This window comes from Talpa europaea (assembly GCF_964194135.1).
Source record: "Talpa europaea genome assembly, chromosome: 8".
Lineage (NCBI taxonomy): Eukaryota > Metazoa > Chordata > Mammalia > Eulipotyphla > Talpidae > Talpa > Talpa europaea.
The window spans coordinates 96,040,775-96,059,315 of record NC_140075.1 but is presented as its reverse complement, the minus strand read 5'-3'; the positions used below and the strand labels follow the sequence as shown (position 1 = coordinate 96,059,315).

The following is an 18,541-nucleotide window of genomic DNA, read 5'->3' as shown; positions in this document are numbered from 1 at the left end:
AGTATCATGCCAGAGAGCCTGTACTTCTTTTTAGATTATCCTAGGTTCACTAGGTAATTCATTTACCTCAAAATGAAATGAATATTTCAAGAATTTGACTCAGGGAATAAAGTATGAAATAGGTTCATCCTAATTTTGTATCTCCCCCCCCCCACTACTGCCACCATTGTCGATTAATTATAATTATAGAACTATTAGAGATCATTTTATATAGATCCTCTTCTGATAGATGAGAAAGCAGAGACTCAGTTTAGATATTTAAGTTAAGACATATAAATGTGCAGCTTAACTATTGTTATTGTAGAATTGGAACCCAGATTTCTGAACTCTCAGTAAAGATCTCTTCACATTGCAAATGGCATCTTGATGCCAACAGAGTAAGGCAGGTAGCAAAAACAAGTGAATTGGGCTAGAAGTAAAATAGGGAATGGTGGGGCAGTGACAAACTAGAGAACCTAAATCTAAATCCAAATAAATCTTTGACTTAGTTTCAGTCCACAGATACTGCAATGGCCTCTGGTTAAAAAAAATTAAAAAAAAAAAAAAGACTTTTTTGTGAAGTCTCCTGGTTTTTAAATATTGTAACAAATCCATACTTTATTGTATGGATAAAAAAATCTGTGCAACATATTTATTCTTGTCTAGAGCCACCAGTTTAAAATCTCTGTGCTTTAACAGGATGTTTTTGTTTCATGTTTACTTAAATGGTTTATCACTAATTCCTCAGTGAGTAGAGACTTTTTCCTCACTCATGCTAAGCCCTTTCTAACTTCATGCCTCCTTTATACTCCCCCCACCCACCATCTTTTTTTTTTTTAAGATTTATTTATTTATTTATACAAGCACTGGGTACAGTCAGATGCACAGGAGGGTGAGCGAATTCACCAGCAACAGAGCGGGGAACAGAACAGGCAGACAGACGAAGTATACTGCTGAGGGGAGCAGCGGACACTGCAGGAGAGGTCTGCGTGCCATGTGGGACCCTCACCAGTGGCCAGGGATCAAACCGGCGCTGCAGAGGCTGTGGGCAGCTTCGAAGCCCAGCGCTCAGCCGCTGCGCTACCAGGGGAGGCCCCCACCCACCATCTTTAAAATAAGAAGGCAGATATTTACTGAGCATCTACTGTATGTCAGGCAGTGTGGTAGACACAGTCACATGACTTCCAGATGGCACCCTCTTTTAAGATTTTGCATTCAAAGCCTTACATACAATCTGACTTCCCTTTCATTTAAGTATAATCTTTTAATTATTTAACTGTAATCAGTTCTATTATCAGTTAAGATTATATAAGTGACATTAGATTGGACAGCATCAGAAATAATTAACCCCAAATTAAGGCTTTAACTTTTATTTAAGCCAGTTCACCTTCTAGTCTTGCAGTAGAGTGAGGAAGCCTACAGTAAAACACCATTTCTTCCTCTGGAGGCTGCCTGAAAGCTGTGTTTTTCTTGCTTTCATATCATACTTTGATTTTGTTTGTTTTTCTTTTTCTCCCTGAAGCCCTGAATGTACCTGGGAGACAGGTACATTGTGTCTCCCAAGCTTCACACTTCTCTGTGCATGTTCTGTGAGCCAGTCTCTTAATAGGGTTATAGAAGGCCAGTTTTCCACCTGCTGACTTTCCTGACACACACTTGTAAGACAGCACTTGGCTTTTATTCTCTGTCTTTCATAATTCCTTAAATGGCTCTTGTCCTAGATTGTGAGAGTCCAGCAGAGAGTTCAGGCTTTTAGGAAGTCTCTCAGGCTACTAAGTCTATGTGGCCTGGAAATAGACGGTGTGATCATTTTTAAATCTTTTCTTACTTTTGTCACATCTATAACCTGACTTAATAGTTCCCATTTTGCTGAAAATGGGATGGAGAAGGAAGAAGAAAGTATGTTTTCTTGAAAAGGCTGAGCACTGGGATCACTTACATGAGTGTTTCTGTTGAACATGGTAGATGGCAGTGCTCCTAAAATCATGATAATTAAATCATCCTATCTCATCCCCTGGAGAAGAGAGTTGACTTGTGCCTTGTGACTTCAACAAAGTGGCCTTGAGTACATAGCCTGGCCTCAGACATTACATCACCACTTAACCTCTCTATGTTGACATAGTATGGGTATAACAGAGGTGTAGGAATTAACCAGTAAGAGTCCGCCAAGCCAGTGAATCACTCTGTGAAGTTATAACTTTGCTTTTTGTATAACCCTGTACAGTCCTGACTAAGCTCACTTGGGGACCTGGCGTGCCATATGTTCTCCTCTCCCCGAAATAAAAGCAGACTTTTAATAAGGGGAAATTCAACTCTTGAGTTCTATCCTTTGACTTGTTTTGTGACTGTAGGCTAATATGTTCTTCTCTTACCTTTCCTTTATACATTAAATATATTTAACTCTTTATAGTTCTAAAGCACTCTAATTTCATATTGAATCCTCCCAGTGATGTTTGAGTATAATTGGGTAAGTTTCATTTATATGTGAAACTCAGATCTGGAGTAAAGTGGCAGATCTAATTGGTAGAAGAACCAGGACTAAATTCATTCTCTTGCCTATGATTGCATTTACCCTCTTCCTCACAGGCATATTGCCACTTGTGTTATAGAGATCAAGTGACAATCGAGTCTTCCATGGGCTGATAGAGGAAAAGCTGAATACAGAATGTTGTGACAAAGGAATTCCTTATTGTGTGTATTATTTTAGGTGGACATTTTAGGAGACTTTAATTTTTTTTATTAGATTTAGTTATGCATATAAGAGCTAGGATACAGGCCAGAGATGTGGGGGGGGGGGCAGGTGGTGAGAGGATTCACCAGAGACAGAGTGGGGAACAGAACAGGCAGATTGACTGAAGTACACTGCTGAGGGGAGTCAGGAGAGGTCTGCTGCGCCATATGAGTCGCTCCCTGGCTGGCCGGGGATCGAACTTGTGCTGCAGAGGCTGCAGATTGCTTTACAGTGTGGTGCTTACCCCCTTGCGCCACCAGGGAGGCCCAGGAGACTTTTATTTTAGAAAGAGAAGGTAGTATGGAAATAACTTGTTTATTAACTCAGTCATTTATAACTCTTTTGAATCCTGAATCACCTTGAATATCTAAAAGCTATGAATACTCATTTTAGAAAAATGTACATATGCACATAGTTAAGGAATTTCTGGAACTCCTGAAACCTAGGATTCTACCTATGAATAAGATCAACTTTTAGTCCATTTACTGTGCAATTTTAGAATTTAGAAAGCTTAAAAGGCTTTGGAGTGTATATGCTGGCCTGCTAGATAGATCTGGTTTATAATTGTTTAGCTGAAAAGGAACAATCGGTAACCTGATTTCTTAGGAATAAATGGAATTGATGTGGTGACAGAACATGGCAGTTCTCTTTTAATGTATAGTGCTTGGCTAGTAGTCTGGGCTTTAGTAGGAAATCCCTGGTAGATAACTAATGAAGGGAACAGAGTATAACCTTTCCTGTTCCACCTGGTCCCTCCTCCTTAGAGTTTTTACTTTCAGTAGCTTTGCCTCTTTTGGGGGAGGGGTCTTCAAGCTTTGGCAAAAAGAAGGAAAACCAGGGCCTCCCTGGATGGTGCAGGGGTTAGAGTCCAATCGTTATCAAGCTGTCGCTAGCCACCATGGCATGGTTCAATCCCCAGCCAGGGAGCTAATCCACATGGCACAGCAGACCTCTCCTGTCTCACCCACTGTTTCCCTCAGCAGTGTATTTCAGTAGATCTGCCTGTTCTGCTCTCCACTCTGTCTCTGGTGAATCTGCTCACCGCCCTCCCCACCGACACCACCACTGGTCTATACCCTAGTTCTTGTATGCATAAATAAAGAAAGAAAAACTTAGCTTAAAAAAAAATAAAAAGGGAAGTCATGTTCTTTCTTCTGAATTGTTGGAGACCTTTGGTATATGAAGAATAGAACTACTCATAAGCAGACTGAAGTGAGTGGTGCTCACAGAGAAAAACTGAGGGCCACAGAGAAGAGATTGATTGCTAAATTCATCTTGCCCAGGTTTCCAGGAGAGTTTTACCAAATAAAGATTCATATTTAACTAATACAGGCTCCTTTTACAAGCAGTCATTGGAGAGTTAGAACATTTTTTATTTTCTACTGATTGTTTGACTATTATTGGCTGTCTCTATGGAACATTTCTTTATTAATAGAAATTTTCCTACTCAGAACCTATAAAGGTTAGTTATTTTAATAAACTGAAAATTCCAGGAGCCTAATAGAGCTGAAATGGCAAATGGTCTAAAGAAGCAAAATTAGTGTAACTTCACATACCAAAAAATGGTGTAATCTTACGAGAATGCATTTTTGCGTGCTTTTATTGGGAGTCAATGGAATTCTATTTCTCCTGCTACAAATAAAATAAATCTATGACTTTGGCCATTTCCAAAGAAGAATTTCCCTGACTACTTTGGATGGTGTTTTTGATCAAAGATCTATTATCATTTACCAGTTGGCAAGTCTTTTTCTGAGCGTAGTCTTCTAGAGAGCATATCACAAAATTATTCAATCACAATTTTCCCCTCTAACAAGAGGTCAGGGGACAGAAGAGGTGTGTTTGACTTAAGTGTTAAATAGCAGTTTCTGATGTTACTGATCTAGTCTAGAAAGCCATCTGGTTTTTCTATCGTAGTCAATACAGTTAATTAGACAGCCATGCCATTTACTGGAGAATGATTAATCAATTACTGTGGAAGAAGCATTGGAGAGAATTGTGTAAGTTGATAAGTGCTCAGGGAATAGTAACTGATTGTATTTCCTTTTCCATCAACGCTTGTTGGTGAATATCAAATGCTATGCAAATACATATTCATATACTGCATGCACACACACACACATATATATATACATGGAATTGAGCAGAGAGATTTCTCTGTTAACAGACTGCCCATTAAGACTGCCCCTGGTGGCGCAGCGGTTGAGCACTGGGCTGTGAGGCTGCTCCCAGCCTCTGCAGTGCCGGTTCCTTCCCCGGCCGCCAACAAGGGTCCCACAAAAAAAAAAGAAAAAAAATATTTTGGGGGGCCTCCCTGGTGACCTAGGAGTTAAGTTTCAGCACTAGCACCACAGCAGCCTGAATTTGATCCCAGGCCAGGGAGCTAACCCACATATGGCACTGCAGACCTCTCCTGTCTCTCTCACTGCTCCCCTTTGCAGTGTATTTAAATAAATCCTCCTGTTCTGCTCTCCACTGTGTCTCTGGTGAATCCTCCTATCCCCTGCGCCTCTGGCCTACACCCCAGTTCTTCTATACAAAAATAAATAAATAAATCTTTTTTAAAAAAAAAAAAAAGAAATATTTTGGGTTATTCTTGGAGTATATCAGGTAGGTAGATGGCCTGTCTCTCTTGCCTTATAAAAACACTTTCCTTTTCTCAATGTGGATTTTGAGTGGCTGAGGGAGAGGGGAATTAAAAAACTGTATATATATCCATTATATTTATAAAACCTGTGAGGCTTTAGAATATAATTTTTTTAAGATTTTTTTATTTATACATACAAGAGCTGGGGCACAGGCCAGAGGTGTGGGGGGTGAGAGGATTCACTAGAGACAGAGTGGAGAACAGAACAGGCAGATTGACCGAAGTACACTGCTGAGGGGAGCGGGTGAGTCAGGAGAGGTCTGCTGTGCCATGTGGGTTGCTCCCTGGCCAGCCGGGAGATCGAACTTGTGCTGCAGAGGCTGACAGACAGCTTCATAGGTTGCATCTTAACCCCTTGTGCTACCACGGAGGCCCTAGAATATAATTTATAGGCATTTATATGTATTCCCTATTTGTCCTTTTCTTAAATGTTTAAACATTAATCCTTGGGCCTCCCTGGTGGCACAGTGGATTGAACGCAGCTCTCTGAAGCTGTCCGCAGCCTCTGCAGTGAGGGTTCGATACCCGGCCGGCCAGGGAGATAGCCACATGGCACGGCAGACCTCTCCTGTCTCACCCGCTGCTCCCCTCAGCAGTGTTTTCGTCTCATCTGCCAGTTCTGCTCCGCACTCTGTCTCTGGTGAATTCTCTCACCCTCCCATGCCTCTGGCCTTCAATGAACCTTCAGTTTATTAAAAAGTTCTTGTGACTTGGGTGACTATACAAGGGTTATCTGTATATTTAAAGGCCTGGGTTTCTCTTGACATTCAACTATATGAATGCCTCTGCCAATAGAAAAAGGTCTTTCTTGAGAGTATGTGTAATTTGAGAATGCCAAAAGATGAAGAAAGGGGCAGGAATTCTTGTATTACAGCTGACTACTGGAGTAGGAAGTGTTAGGTGAGTGTTCCTATAAGGGTAATAGGTCATCAGAAGACTTGTGGGCAAATGACACAGTGGCAGAATGCTAATGCAGTTGTCTTTTTTTAATGGTGATGGTTGCTTCTGAAATCTGTTGAGAGGAACAGTTGTTCTGTGCCTATGCTTGAATAAGTTAATATCCCATACTGACAGTGAATTAGATAAAATGCACTAGGCTCAGGTTCACTCTTCTTAAAATGACAAGGTTGCTTTAACATCAATAAACAGACTGCCTCTTTGGACTGGAGAATGAATGAACAGGGAGATGGGTCAAACCAGGCCAAATTTTAACCATTGTGACCAACTGGGAGGGATTATGGATGCTGTGGATCCACATATCAATTTATGCTTATTTTTGCTTTGGTATCACCCATTTTACCCACAAAACCAAATTACTTAATTATGTTTTCCAGTTTCTGAAGTAACCTGTAGGTCTCCCAACTCCTCTCCAACCCAGAGTATTTTTGGGAGTAGACCTTCATTGCCTAGATAATGAGCTATCTAAACCATAGCTCCTTTTTTGAAGCTTTTCATCTCAGTTAGGAAACAAGGCAAAAAGACTCAGATGAAGTGAGATTTTAATTTGTCATTTATTTACTCCTCACTGTTTAGAATGAGGTCAAAGACCTAAGAGAAGGTAGTAAACTCTTCATATTTATATCCCTACTTGGCCATAAACTTGGTATCGTCTTATTTAGTTTTTTTTTCTGAAACTTAACAATAATTTTTAGGATTTTTCATGATGATGTTTTAAATGTGAATGTTGGTTTTGAAGTCTTACACCACAAAAAGGAATAGAAATGTTAAACATGGAAATTTTGATTCACCTTTTTTTCTATTATGTTTCGATAGCTTACCTGTTTATAAAGGGCTGTTTGCTGCTGAACCTTGTTGTTATCCAGGCAAGAAGTCCTTTACTTTGGGTCAACTTCATATTTAACACCAGATTCTCTATGCAGATACTGTTTGAAAGCAGATAGTAAAATAAAAGAAAGAGGGAGAAACCTGTAACTTCAGTTTCATCACTTGAAGTTCAATTTTCTGATTAATTTGAATAATTATTGTGTTTCATAAATTTGGAAGTAACTATGTACTTTGGTTTCTTTGGGTAGTGGTTGGTGTTGGCACCATTTCGTTTTTGTTTTCTTGCTCATTCCTTGCATCCCACAACAATTGGTTAAATATTCGTGAGCTTGCCAATGAAGATAATCCACTAGCAGGCTACAACCTGAGTTTGGGAAATGAACCCTTACAACACAGCTTTGGAAGAAAGGAATCCTTCCAACTTGTGTGATGATGTTAATTATATCTTTGCACTTAGCCTACTTGAAATTATCTTTATTTCTGTAATTTTTTTTTTAACAGAAAGGCAAAAGAGCTCTTTTGGCTACCATATATTTTAAAATAACCCAAGAACTCTTGTCTCTTATCCTGGAATGTTCTTCTCACAGATATCCATATAACTTACTGCCTCAATTTCTCCAGGACCTGCTCAAAATGCCATTTTATCAGAGAAGCTTTCTGTGACCTCTGTATATGAAATGGAAACTAAACACCCCCAGCACTTTCTAGATGTGCTAACCTGCTGGACACATTACATCTACATAATCTTTTAACCTCTTTTTCCCTCCATCCAGTCTCATATATGCATATGCTTTTCTTCTCCCCACCCAATAAAATTTAAGCTTCGTGAGGGCAGGGACAGGGCCTTTTTTGATCACTTCTGTGTCCTTTCCCTAGAACTGTGCCCTGCACATAGTAGACATTCAATAAATATTTGCTTAATGAATAAAGGGATGAATTCAGTTTTATTTCAGTCTCCCACAGTCAGCACTATCCTAAGCAGCCAACTTTTAATGTTGGAAGCAGCCCAGTAGACAACCATGAAATGCCATAAATGAATTCCTCAAGGAAGTTTTGCGATTCCAGTGCGTGTGAACTCTTAAATGGCTTTACTAGACAGCAGCAGGTCAAGACCCCCTCTTTGGAAGCATTCCCTGTGGCAGTTCCAAAAGGAAGAGAGGACCAGGCGTTGCCTTCATCCCTTAATGGAAGTCTGTACATTGTACACATTTTCTACATATTTTAGGAACTGTCACACTAAATCCAAAAGGCCTGAACTCTGTGGGAGTTATCTAAATCATTCTCTCTGGGAGTCCTCTTTTACCTTCTCTTGGCTTTCCCTGGTGAATAGCTGAATAAATAAAAGAATACTAATCCTGGGCCTCTCCGGTGGCACAGCGGTTGAGCGCTGGGTTGCGAAGCTGCCCGCAGCCTCTGCAGCGTTGGTTCAATCCCCAGCCGCCGGGCGAGGGTCCCACATGGCGCGCAGACCTCTCCTGCAACCCGCTGCTCCCCTCAGCAGTGTATTTTGTCAGTCTGCCTGCTCTGCTCTCCACTCTGACTCTGGTGAATTCTCTCACCCTCCCGTGCTTCTGACTGTACCCAGTGCTTGTATATATAAATAAATAAGTAAATCTTTAAAAAAAAAAAAAAAGAATACTAATCCTTCACAATGAAATAGTAAATTTATGATGAACCCAGCCTTGGTTCACTCTTCTTTAGTATTTTTTTGTTAGTTTGTGGAAGATATGAAGGGGAAAGGATAGCAAGAATTCTATATAATGTTTTATAGGCTCTTTTAAACACAACCTGAAATGATGAGATGTTGGCTAAAAAGTAAGTTATATATCATTTATATATATATATATATATATCTTATATATATATATATATATAAATTGCTAGTGAACACTTTTTTATGTTTCTTGTTCTTTACCCCCTCTGTATGTCTTAACTTGGGTTTCACTTTCAGGTGTAAGTAGTTTATTTGGAAATGCAGGAAACAGTAAAGGAATAAAAAATGAGTTAGGGAGATGAAGGATGATTTAATGAGCCAAATACAGCTATGGACACTTGGAACTTGGATCTAAGGGGAAGAGTATAGAATACTCTTCAGATCTGGGGACTGGAAGCTGTGATATTAATACACCAATTCTCTTGAGTCGTTGGTTGAACCTGCAGCCTCCTAGGCTTTGAAGAAAGCCTCAGAAGAGATATATGGCCGTGGCAATTGGAGATCAAGAAGTAAGACCTGAAGAATAGGAACAGGGTGTCGAGGACTGAGCTATTCCATGTCCCTGTTAAAACAGTAGACTGCACACCATAGCTTTTTTTTTTTTTCTCTTTCCTTTCACCTTTTTCACCACCTCTTTACCTAAAGCTGGCTTGACGCTTGTCTTGCCTCATTGCAAATCACCAGGCATCTTACTTCTTATAATAGCATGGAGTGCTTTCTACTTCATGGCATGGTAGTCACATACTCAAATGAATATTTTCTACTTGATTTAACCCCCTTGGGAGCCCAGGATTTACCTGTATATCTTTTTAAGTACCAAAGTGCCTGGTACTTATATTTTGATATAGCAGCCAGAAAGGACCAACACACTATCCGAGGCTCATTTAGTTATAAGAGTCTGTGATATCTCTGTGAAAGGATGGTGGAAGCCAAATCAAAGCTTAAAGTTCTTAAGTTGCCAAGTCATTGCTACTTGACAAGTGACTATACATAAACATGCTCCTGGAAAGGAAATCCTAAAGACTAATCCTGTACACCTCAATTTAAAAAAGTTTCCTCTACAACATAAAAAAAAACAACCAAACAACTAGATTTTTTTTTTTTTATAGAGGCATGTTTTATTTATTTATTTATTTGTTCGTTTGTTTGGTTTTGTTTATACATGCACTGGGTACAGTCAGAAGCGCGGGAGGGTGAGAGAATTCACCAGAGCCAGAGCGGGGAGCAGAGCAGGCAGAAGGACCGAAGTACACTGCTGAGGGGAGCAGCGGGCGGCAGGAGAGGTCTGCGCGCCATGTGGGACCCGCCTCCGGTGGCCGGGGAGCAGCCGGGGATCGAACTGGCGCCGCAAAGGCCGCGGGCAGCCTCGCAACCCAGCGCTCAACCACTGCGCTACTGGGGAGGCCCCAAACAACTAGATTTTAAAAAGGCACAGGACTTGAAAAGACATTTCTCCAAATATCACATACTTCCACTATGCCCTAAACCAAATCATCTGTGTTTTCATAATAGTGTTTTCATAATCTTTAAACGTGCTCTTCTTTGCCTTCTTTGTTTTGTTCCTACAAGGTTTCAAGTGTTTGAGTCTGGTAAATTGATTTTTAATGATTGCAAAGTAATTAGTGAAGTATTACATTAGCCACAAGATTGTGTGTATGTTAGACTACACTTTTTGAAATTGGTGTCATTTTTAAGAAAGAAGTTTTCTTAAGAAAACTATGCACTTCTTTTTCAAAGGAAATAGGTAGATGGGGTATGAGGCAGGAAGTATTACTATCCTCAATGTAATTCTGTTAATCTTTGGACATAAATGAGCTCTCAGAGTCGCTCATTTGCTGGTGATCGACAATGTTTGACAATGCTTTTGTGAGTCCTAATTAGAATAGATCTCGCTTAATCTCTTTTTTTTTTTTTTAGATCAAGCAGTTTGAAGCAGCCACATGAAGGGGGATTGCTTATACCCCTGGCACTAACATGTGATAGGATCGACAGTGATTTCCTGCTCAAAGATGTCAGTTGATAGCAGGAAAGTTCAGGATACTTGGCCTTGCATAAAAAATCTTTGGGAAGTTCCTTTTTTTTTTTTTTTTTAAAGATTTCTTTATTTATGCATATAAGAACTGGAGTACAGGCCAGAGGTGGAGGGGTGGTGAGAAGATTCACCAGAGAAAGAGTGGGGAACAGAACAGGCAGATCAACTGAAATACACTGCTGAGGGGAGCAGCGGGCCAGTCAGGAGAGGTCTGCTGTGCCATGTGGGATGCTCCCTGGTCAGGGATTAAACTTGTGCTGCAGTGGCCACGGACAGCCTCATAGGTTGCGTCTTAACCTTTTTGCGCCACCACAGAGGCCCCTAAAAATTCTTTTTGAAAAATTATAGTAAATATACATAACCTCAAAGTTACCATTTTAACCATTTTAAGTGTACAATTCTATAGCATTAAGTACATTCACACTCAAATTGTTATGCAGTCATCACAACTGTTCATCTCCTGAACTTTCTCATTTTCCCAAATTGAAACTCTTTACCCATTAAACTGTAGTTTCTCCCTTCACCCACTCCAGTCTTGCACAAGTAACATTCTGTTGTCTGTCTCTATGAATTTAACTCCTCTGCGAACCTCATATAAGTTGAATCAATCATACAACATTTGTCCTTTTGTATCTGGCTTATTTCACTTAGCACAATGCCTTCGAGGTTTACCCATGTTGTAGCATGTCTCGGAGTTTCTTTCCTTTTTAGGCCAAATAATATTCCATTGTATGTATTACCTTGTTTTGTGTATCCATCTGTTAATGCATTTTTTTTTAAAGGGACTTTTTTTCAAAGATTAATTTATGCATACAAGAGCTGGGGTACATGCCAGAGGTGGGGGGGTGAGGGGATTCACCAGAGGCAGAGTGGGGAACAGAAAAGGCAGATTGACCGAAGTACACTGCTGAGGGGAGCAGTAGGTGAGTCAGGAGAGGTCTGCTGTGCCATGTGGGTTGCTCCCGGCTGTGGATAGCTTCATAGGTTACATCTTAACCCTTGCGCCACCAGGGAGGCCTTGTTAATGGATGTTTTGATTACTTTTACTTTTTGGCTACTGTGAGCATTCTTCCATGAACATTAATGTACAAATATCTCTTTAATATATACCTGGGACTGAAATGCTGGGTTACATGGTAGTTCAGAGTTTAGCTTTTTGAGGAACTTTTCCTCCTGTGTTCCACAGTGGCTGCACTATTATACATTCCCACTAACATTGCACAAGGGTTCCAGTTTTTCCACATTGCTTTCTGGATTGTTTGTTTGGTAGTAGCCAGCCTAATTCTGTGAAGTGGTGGTCCTATGGTTTTGATTTTCATTTTCCTAAGCATATTTTTGTATGCTTATTGGCCACTTGTATATATTCTTTGAATTGGATTGTTTTGTTGCTGAGTTTTAACCAATGAGCCTTTTGATTTGCAAATACTTGTAAAAGGGTAGTTTCTGTGTGGTGCCTTATGAATATATGTCTATCTTATTTTTGAAAAATCTTTCCCTATAAAGATACTATCAATCAATATATAAATAATACACTTATGTGTTTTTGTCTCAACAGTATATCCTTTCAGGCTCTGATGACTTCAACCTGTACATGTGGAGAATACCTGCAGATCCCGAAGCAGGTGAGAGTGTGTGTATGTGTGTGTGTCTACATATATATCTATATATATATCCCTAATATAAACCTGCTGCTATGTTGACTCTGTTTACCTTTTTCATGCCGTACCCTGAAAGAACATGTAGCAACAGAGGAAGATATTTCTCTGTTAACATAATAATAAGTTTATTGGGAAAGTAACTAAAGGAAACTTTATTTATTTATTTATATAAGTATTAGGTATAGTCAGAAGCACGGGAGGGTGAGAGAATTCACCAGAGCAGGGAGCAGAACAGTCAGAAGGACCGAGGTACACCGCTGAGGGGAGCAGCGGGCAGCAAGAGAGGTCTGCGCGCCATGTGGGACCCTCGCCTGGCAGCCAGGGATCGAACCGGTGCTGCAGAGACTGCGGGCAGCCTTGCAACCCAGCGCTCAACTGCAGCGCCACCCGGGAGGCCCTAAAGGAAATTTTAAAATAAAAATTAGAATCCAGATTTAATTATAGCCTTCATACCTAGCCTTATATAACACAATGATGCTTAGATTTTTTTTCTTCAAAAAAAATTTTAGACTTCATAGATCTTTGGACTTCGTAGATCTCTTTTATGTCCTTTTTTCTTTATTTCACACCTGGACTATTTCTGTCTTGCTTTTATATGCTTTTCCTTTATTATGCATCTCCACATTCCTGCTTATTACTCTACAAACCGTTGTTAAGCCTTCTTTTATTTGGCCTCCCTGATGGTGTTAACTAAAGGGAGACTAACTTTGTTGACTACTTAGTGGACTCCTGGTGATTTAGCCCAACACAGACATCAGAGGAATTGGGAAGAAATGTTTTGCATTTGCTCTAGATTTACTGTGTAAAAAAGGCTGCAGCTTTCTTCAAATTTGAGATTTCAAACAACATAGATCATTCTTCATTTTTTATAATATCTTCACATGCTTAGTTGAGTGTTACATTGTCTACTATCTATTGATTTTAAAAAAAGGTGTTTTTTTTTTTATTATAAGGACAGCATAATACAGTGATCTGCTCCAGGTGAGATCTAGCATCAAACTGGAACATGACCATGAGGAAAGTAATAGTGAACTATGCTGAGAACTGATACAAAGTGTGTCTAGTGCTTAAAGTTTAGGGAAATTGTTGGCTTGCCTGTTGCTGACTTAGCAATATTGTTACCAAACATGTGCCTTTCAAAACTTACCAAGGGCCTCCCCAGTGGTGCAGCAGGTTGAGCCCAGCGCTGTGAAGCTGTTCGTAGCCTCTGCAACGCTCGATTCCTGGCCAGTCAGGGAGATTCCCACATGACACAGTAGACCTCTCCTATCGGGCCCATTGCTCCCCTCAGCAGTGCTTTCCATCCATCTGCCTGTTCTTCTTCCCGCTCTGTCTCTGGTGAATCCTCTCACCTTCCTGCACCTCTGGCCTGTACCCCAGCTATTGTATAAATAAAAAATAAATCTTAAACAAAACAAAACTTATCAAGCCCACTTTTGGTGTATGTAGCTTATTGCTATGGTCTGGTTACTAAGGAAGTTGCTAAAGGCCATTTTCCCCTTCTGGAGTTTGGAAGGCTAGAGTGAAGCAGCTTACCCGTGAACACACCAGACGAGAGAACAGTAGTGTGTCTGAACAAAAAGTGATAATCTAGCACCAGAGGTCATTCTGTATTAAGTCGCCCAACACCATAAACCCTAGAGTGATTAGCTGAGAATAATCTTTGCACTTATTTGTAACTTCTGCTTGATGTTGAAAATTTTAAAATTATTAAATGTAACTTTTGAAATAGGAAAGTGCATCATTTTCATTCCCCCCAAGACTATTTTACTCAGGAATCTATTTCATGTTTGTATAAAAAGAGACAGGGAAAGAATTAGCAATAGCATTGTATTTTTTTCTTTCTCTCTGCTAATTTCTGTATTAAGGTATGGGTTATTGTCAGACTGGCTTTGTAAGTAGGCAGTTATGTAATGTATGGGTTGGCAGGAACTGATAGCTCATTTAGGATTGCAGTACTAAAACATGGAAGTAGGCACTCAGATTTCCAAGGGTAATATAGGCACAGATGGTTTAAAGAAATACATTTCTAGATTTTCAAATTCCCCATGTGATCTTTCATAAAATATTCATAAGATAGTACCCATTTCTCCTTTCTCACTCACCCCCCCTTTTTCCACTTCACAAAAAAAAAAAAGAAAAGAAAACCAAAGATAGCCCACAAATTTCTGACCATTTGAACCTTAGCATGGTTGTATTGCCCTGAGATATAAAAATCTGAAGCATCCTTTAGGGCTATAACCCAACTAACCCTTATCTTCTCCTTCATCCTAGGCACTTAGAATAAATTACTTCTCTTTGTATGGAATAGGTTTTTATAATAATTAAAAGTGGGCCGGAATTCCTGGTGGCCTAGGGGTTAGTCTCAGCGCTATCACCGCCATGGCCTGAGTTCAATCCGCAGCCAGGGAGCTAACCCACATATAGTTCAACAGACACCCCCTGTCTTGCCCACTGCTCCACTTAGCAGTGTATTTCAGTGGATTCACCTGTTCTGTTCCCCACTCTGTCTCTGGTGAATCCTCTCACCCCCTGCATCTCTGGCCTATATCCCAGTTCATCTATGCAAAAATAAATAAAAATCTTAAAAAAGAAAAAAACATTAAAATTATATTTGTTTTGATCAATAGTATTATAGTAATAATTGTAATGGTAACTTGAATCTAAGACAACAATATAATACTTGAAGTCTTATTTTAGGGGCCTCCCTAGTGGCACAGGGGCAAAAGTCTTAGTGCCATCAAGTCTTATTGCCAGCCACTGTGGCATGAGTTAGATCCCTAGCCAGGGAGCTAACCTACCTGGCACAGCAGACCTCTCCTGTCTCACCTGCTACTCCCCTCAGCTTTGTATGTCAGTAGATCCGTCTGTTCTGCTCCCCATTGTGTCTCTGGTGAATCCTCTCACCCCCTGCACCTCTGACCTACACCCCAGTCCTTGCATAAATAAATAAATCTTCAAAAAATTTTAATTTGTGTTTATATTTTTGTTGGTAAATTATAAAATTTTCATACTACTATATTAGGCTGAGCTTTGGGGAAGTAGAAAAAGTGGGACTATTTTGAGAAAAAAAGAAATATGAAATTTCTATTAAAAAACTAAAAACAATGAAATTTCTATTAAAAAGTAACTTTAGACTTCAGATTCCACTTAGAATGCAATAGCTCGCTCCCACTGCCATAACCACAAAAATCGATTACAGAAGCCATATTTTAAAAGATGTCAGTGTGCTTTGGTGACAAAGTATGCTAGAAGAACTAAGTTCTAAAGAGGGAAGAGCTCTTCCTAGCTGAGCATAAGATGCTGGCCATTTTCTTTCTGAGGGGACTCTATGTATAGGCTGCAGTCTGGGCATCCTAGACAGACTAGGGTCAAAGAAATTAATTTTTAATGGCCATGTTGATTAATAGGATTATGGAATCTAGAGAGACCCCAAACACCTGGCCAGTCTTCCCAATAGGACATTTGCTAAGTGCTGGTGTCACACAGGTTGCTAAGTGGCTGGACTGGAAAGGCAGAATGAAATTCCCACAGCGGTACAGTGCTTAGGAGTTAAGTTGACCTAGTGAGAGAGGCCTGCTTCGCAAGGCATTTGCCAGATTTTGAACCTGTATGACAACGGAGGATAAAGAGTTTAGCTTAAAACCACTAAAGGAGAGAACATTAAGAGCAGAGAACAGACTTGCCAGACTTTCCATCAAAAGCCCAAAAGGGCTGCACTTGCAGATGGGACTGGACCAGAAAGCCTGAGTGAAATATCCTGCAATCTCCTGGTACTTAGGAGACAAACTGATTTGAGGAAGAAACCTGCAATAAGCAACCCCACAGTCTTGCCTTTGAGATCTTTACAACCAGAAGTAGATTTATTCTGGCTAAAGAACACTAACTTGATTCTTCCTGATTAGATCGAGGATGACCAGCCATTTACCTTATTTTATCGAGAGAGGAATGGGTAAGCACCATAAGAAATGAGCTTTATTTTCTGTATTGGTCTGCTAGGACTACCATAACAATATACTACAGACGGGTGACTTAAACAACAGAAATTTATTTTCTCATAGTTCAGGAGTCTGAAAGTTCAAGACCAAGACTCTGGCAAGTTTGATTTCTCCTGAGGCCTCTCTCTGATCACCTTCTCAAATGACCTTTTGTATGTGCATGCACATCTCTGGTATCCCTTATTTTTATGAGAACACTGTCTTACTAATGTAAAGAGTCCTACCCTTATGACTTCATTTAACCTTAATTACCTCCTTAAAACCCCTGTCTCTAAATATAGTCACATTGGTTGTTGGGCTCTAACATATGAATTCAGTCTATGATCATATCTATAGTTCTTTTATATTCGATATCTAGCATGCAGTAAAAAAGTTATGACATTAAAATGTGACCACTAATAAGTAATGGGGAAAAAACAATCATTGGTAGCTCAACCACAACACTATTCAGAGATGGAATTTAACAGAGAGGACTTTAAATATTATCAATATAACAAAAATAAAAGGAAAGATGGATAAAATAGAGAATTGCAACAGAAAATTAGGATATATTTAGAAAACAAATGTAGAGATTCTAAAACTGAAAAATCTGCCTAAAGCTAAGGATTTATCAGATGTGTTTAACCTACAGAAGACAGATTTAGTAAATAGAAGATTTGTCAATAAATATCCAAATTAAAGGGCAAGAAGATATAATGGAAAGAGCAGAAAAGAGTGTAAGAAACATGTGGAATACAGATGATCTCACATACATGAAATTAAAGTACTGAAGGATAAGAGAAAGAAAAGAGGTAGTGGCCTCCCTGGTGGCGCAGCGGTTGATCGCTGGGTTGTGAAGCTGCCCGCAGCCTCTGCAGCGCCCATTGAATCCCTGGCTGCTCCACGGCCACCAGAGGAGGGTCCCACGTGGCGCACAGACCTCTCCTGCCACCCGCTGCTCCCCTCAGCAGTGTACTCGGTCCTTCTGCCTGCTCTGCTCCCCACTCTGGCTCTGGTGAATTCTCTCACCCTCCCGCGCTTCTGACTGTACCCAGTACTTGCATAAATAAATAAATAAATCTTTAAAAAAAAAAAAAAAGAGGTAGACACAAATTTCTCAAGCAAATGAAATGTAACACCTAATGGTACCTAATAAATAAGTTAAACATTTGAAAACAAAGGATAGTGAGAAAAAGCCCAAAAAGAGCCTAAGAAAATGAATAAATTAGCTGTGAATAAGGAACAATAAAATTGATGGCCAAACTATGGAATCTAGAATGTAATAGAATAACATCTCTAAAGTCTTAAAGAATTAAAATCTGTCAACCTTGAATTCTGTATCCAGAGGATATATCCCTCAAAAAACATAACTAACACAAAGACATTTTTAAAGAAGAAAATACATAATTTTAATATAACCAGATAGCATTCCTCAGTGAATTAATACATCTAAATACTGAGCATTGAAAGCAGATAACATGGCCAAAAGAAGACAATTAGACATTATGTGCCTGATGAAAGAAAACACTATCTGTAGTCTTGCAAAATCAAACAACTCTGAATCCAATCAGAACTTGGGATCCATCTTTCAGTTGGCAGGAAGTACAGAGGAATATACTGCAGTACAGTCTGAGTGCACAATCCACAAAATCCAAACCCTCAGAAACTATAGGTCAAATGAGGCTTGTTCTTCAACATTCTGATGAAAAAAGGAAGGATAGGAGGAAATCTGTTGTTTAAGAAATCTAAATAGATACTAAATTTTAAAAAAAGACAAAAGTAGTTAGGGATGCATACTTAGATAAAATTATTTAAAACTGCAGAGAAATGATTAATATACAAGTCAGGGTAATAGGTATTTTAGTATGAGTTGTTGTATTTGGAATGAGCCACAAAAAGACCTGGATGGCCAGGAAAATTCCATTTCTTGACCTGGGTATTAGTTATTAGGATGTTCACCTTGTGAATTTCATTAAGCTATATTTTTAATGCTGTTTTCTATATCTTTTCTTACTCCTCAA

At 39.6% G+C, this 18,541-nt stretch overlaps 1 protein-coding gene across 2 annotated transcripts in view; it reads left to right on the top strand.

Annotated features, from left to right (window-relative positions):
- Nucleotides 1-18,541, top strand: part of DCAF5 (DDB1 and CUL4 associated factor 5) — a gene marked incomplete at both ends in the record, with an annotated part of 94,034 nt that overhangs the window by 58,913 nt on the left and 16,580 nt on the right. For both annotated transcript variants that reach the window (XM_084239950.1, XM_084239949.1), the window contains one exon: nucleotides 12,441-12,507. In XM_084239950.1, coding sequence (XP_084096076.1) covers nucleotides 12,441-12,507 — 67 coding nt within the window. The remainder of the gene's footprint in view (nucleotides 1-12,440; nucleotides 12,508-18,541) is intronic.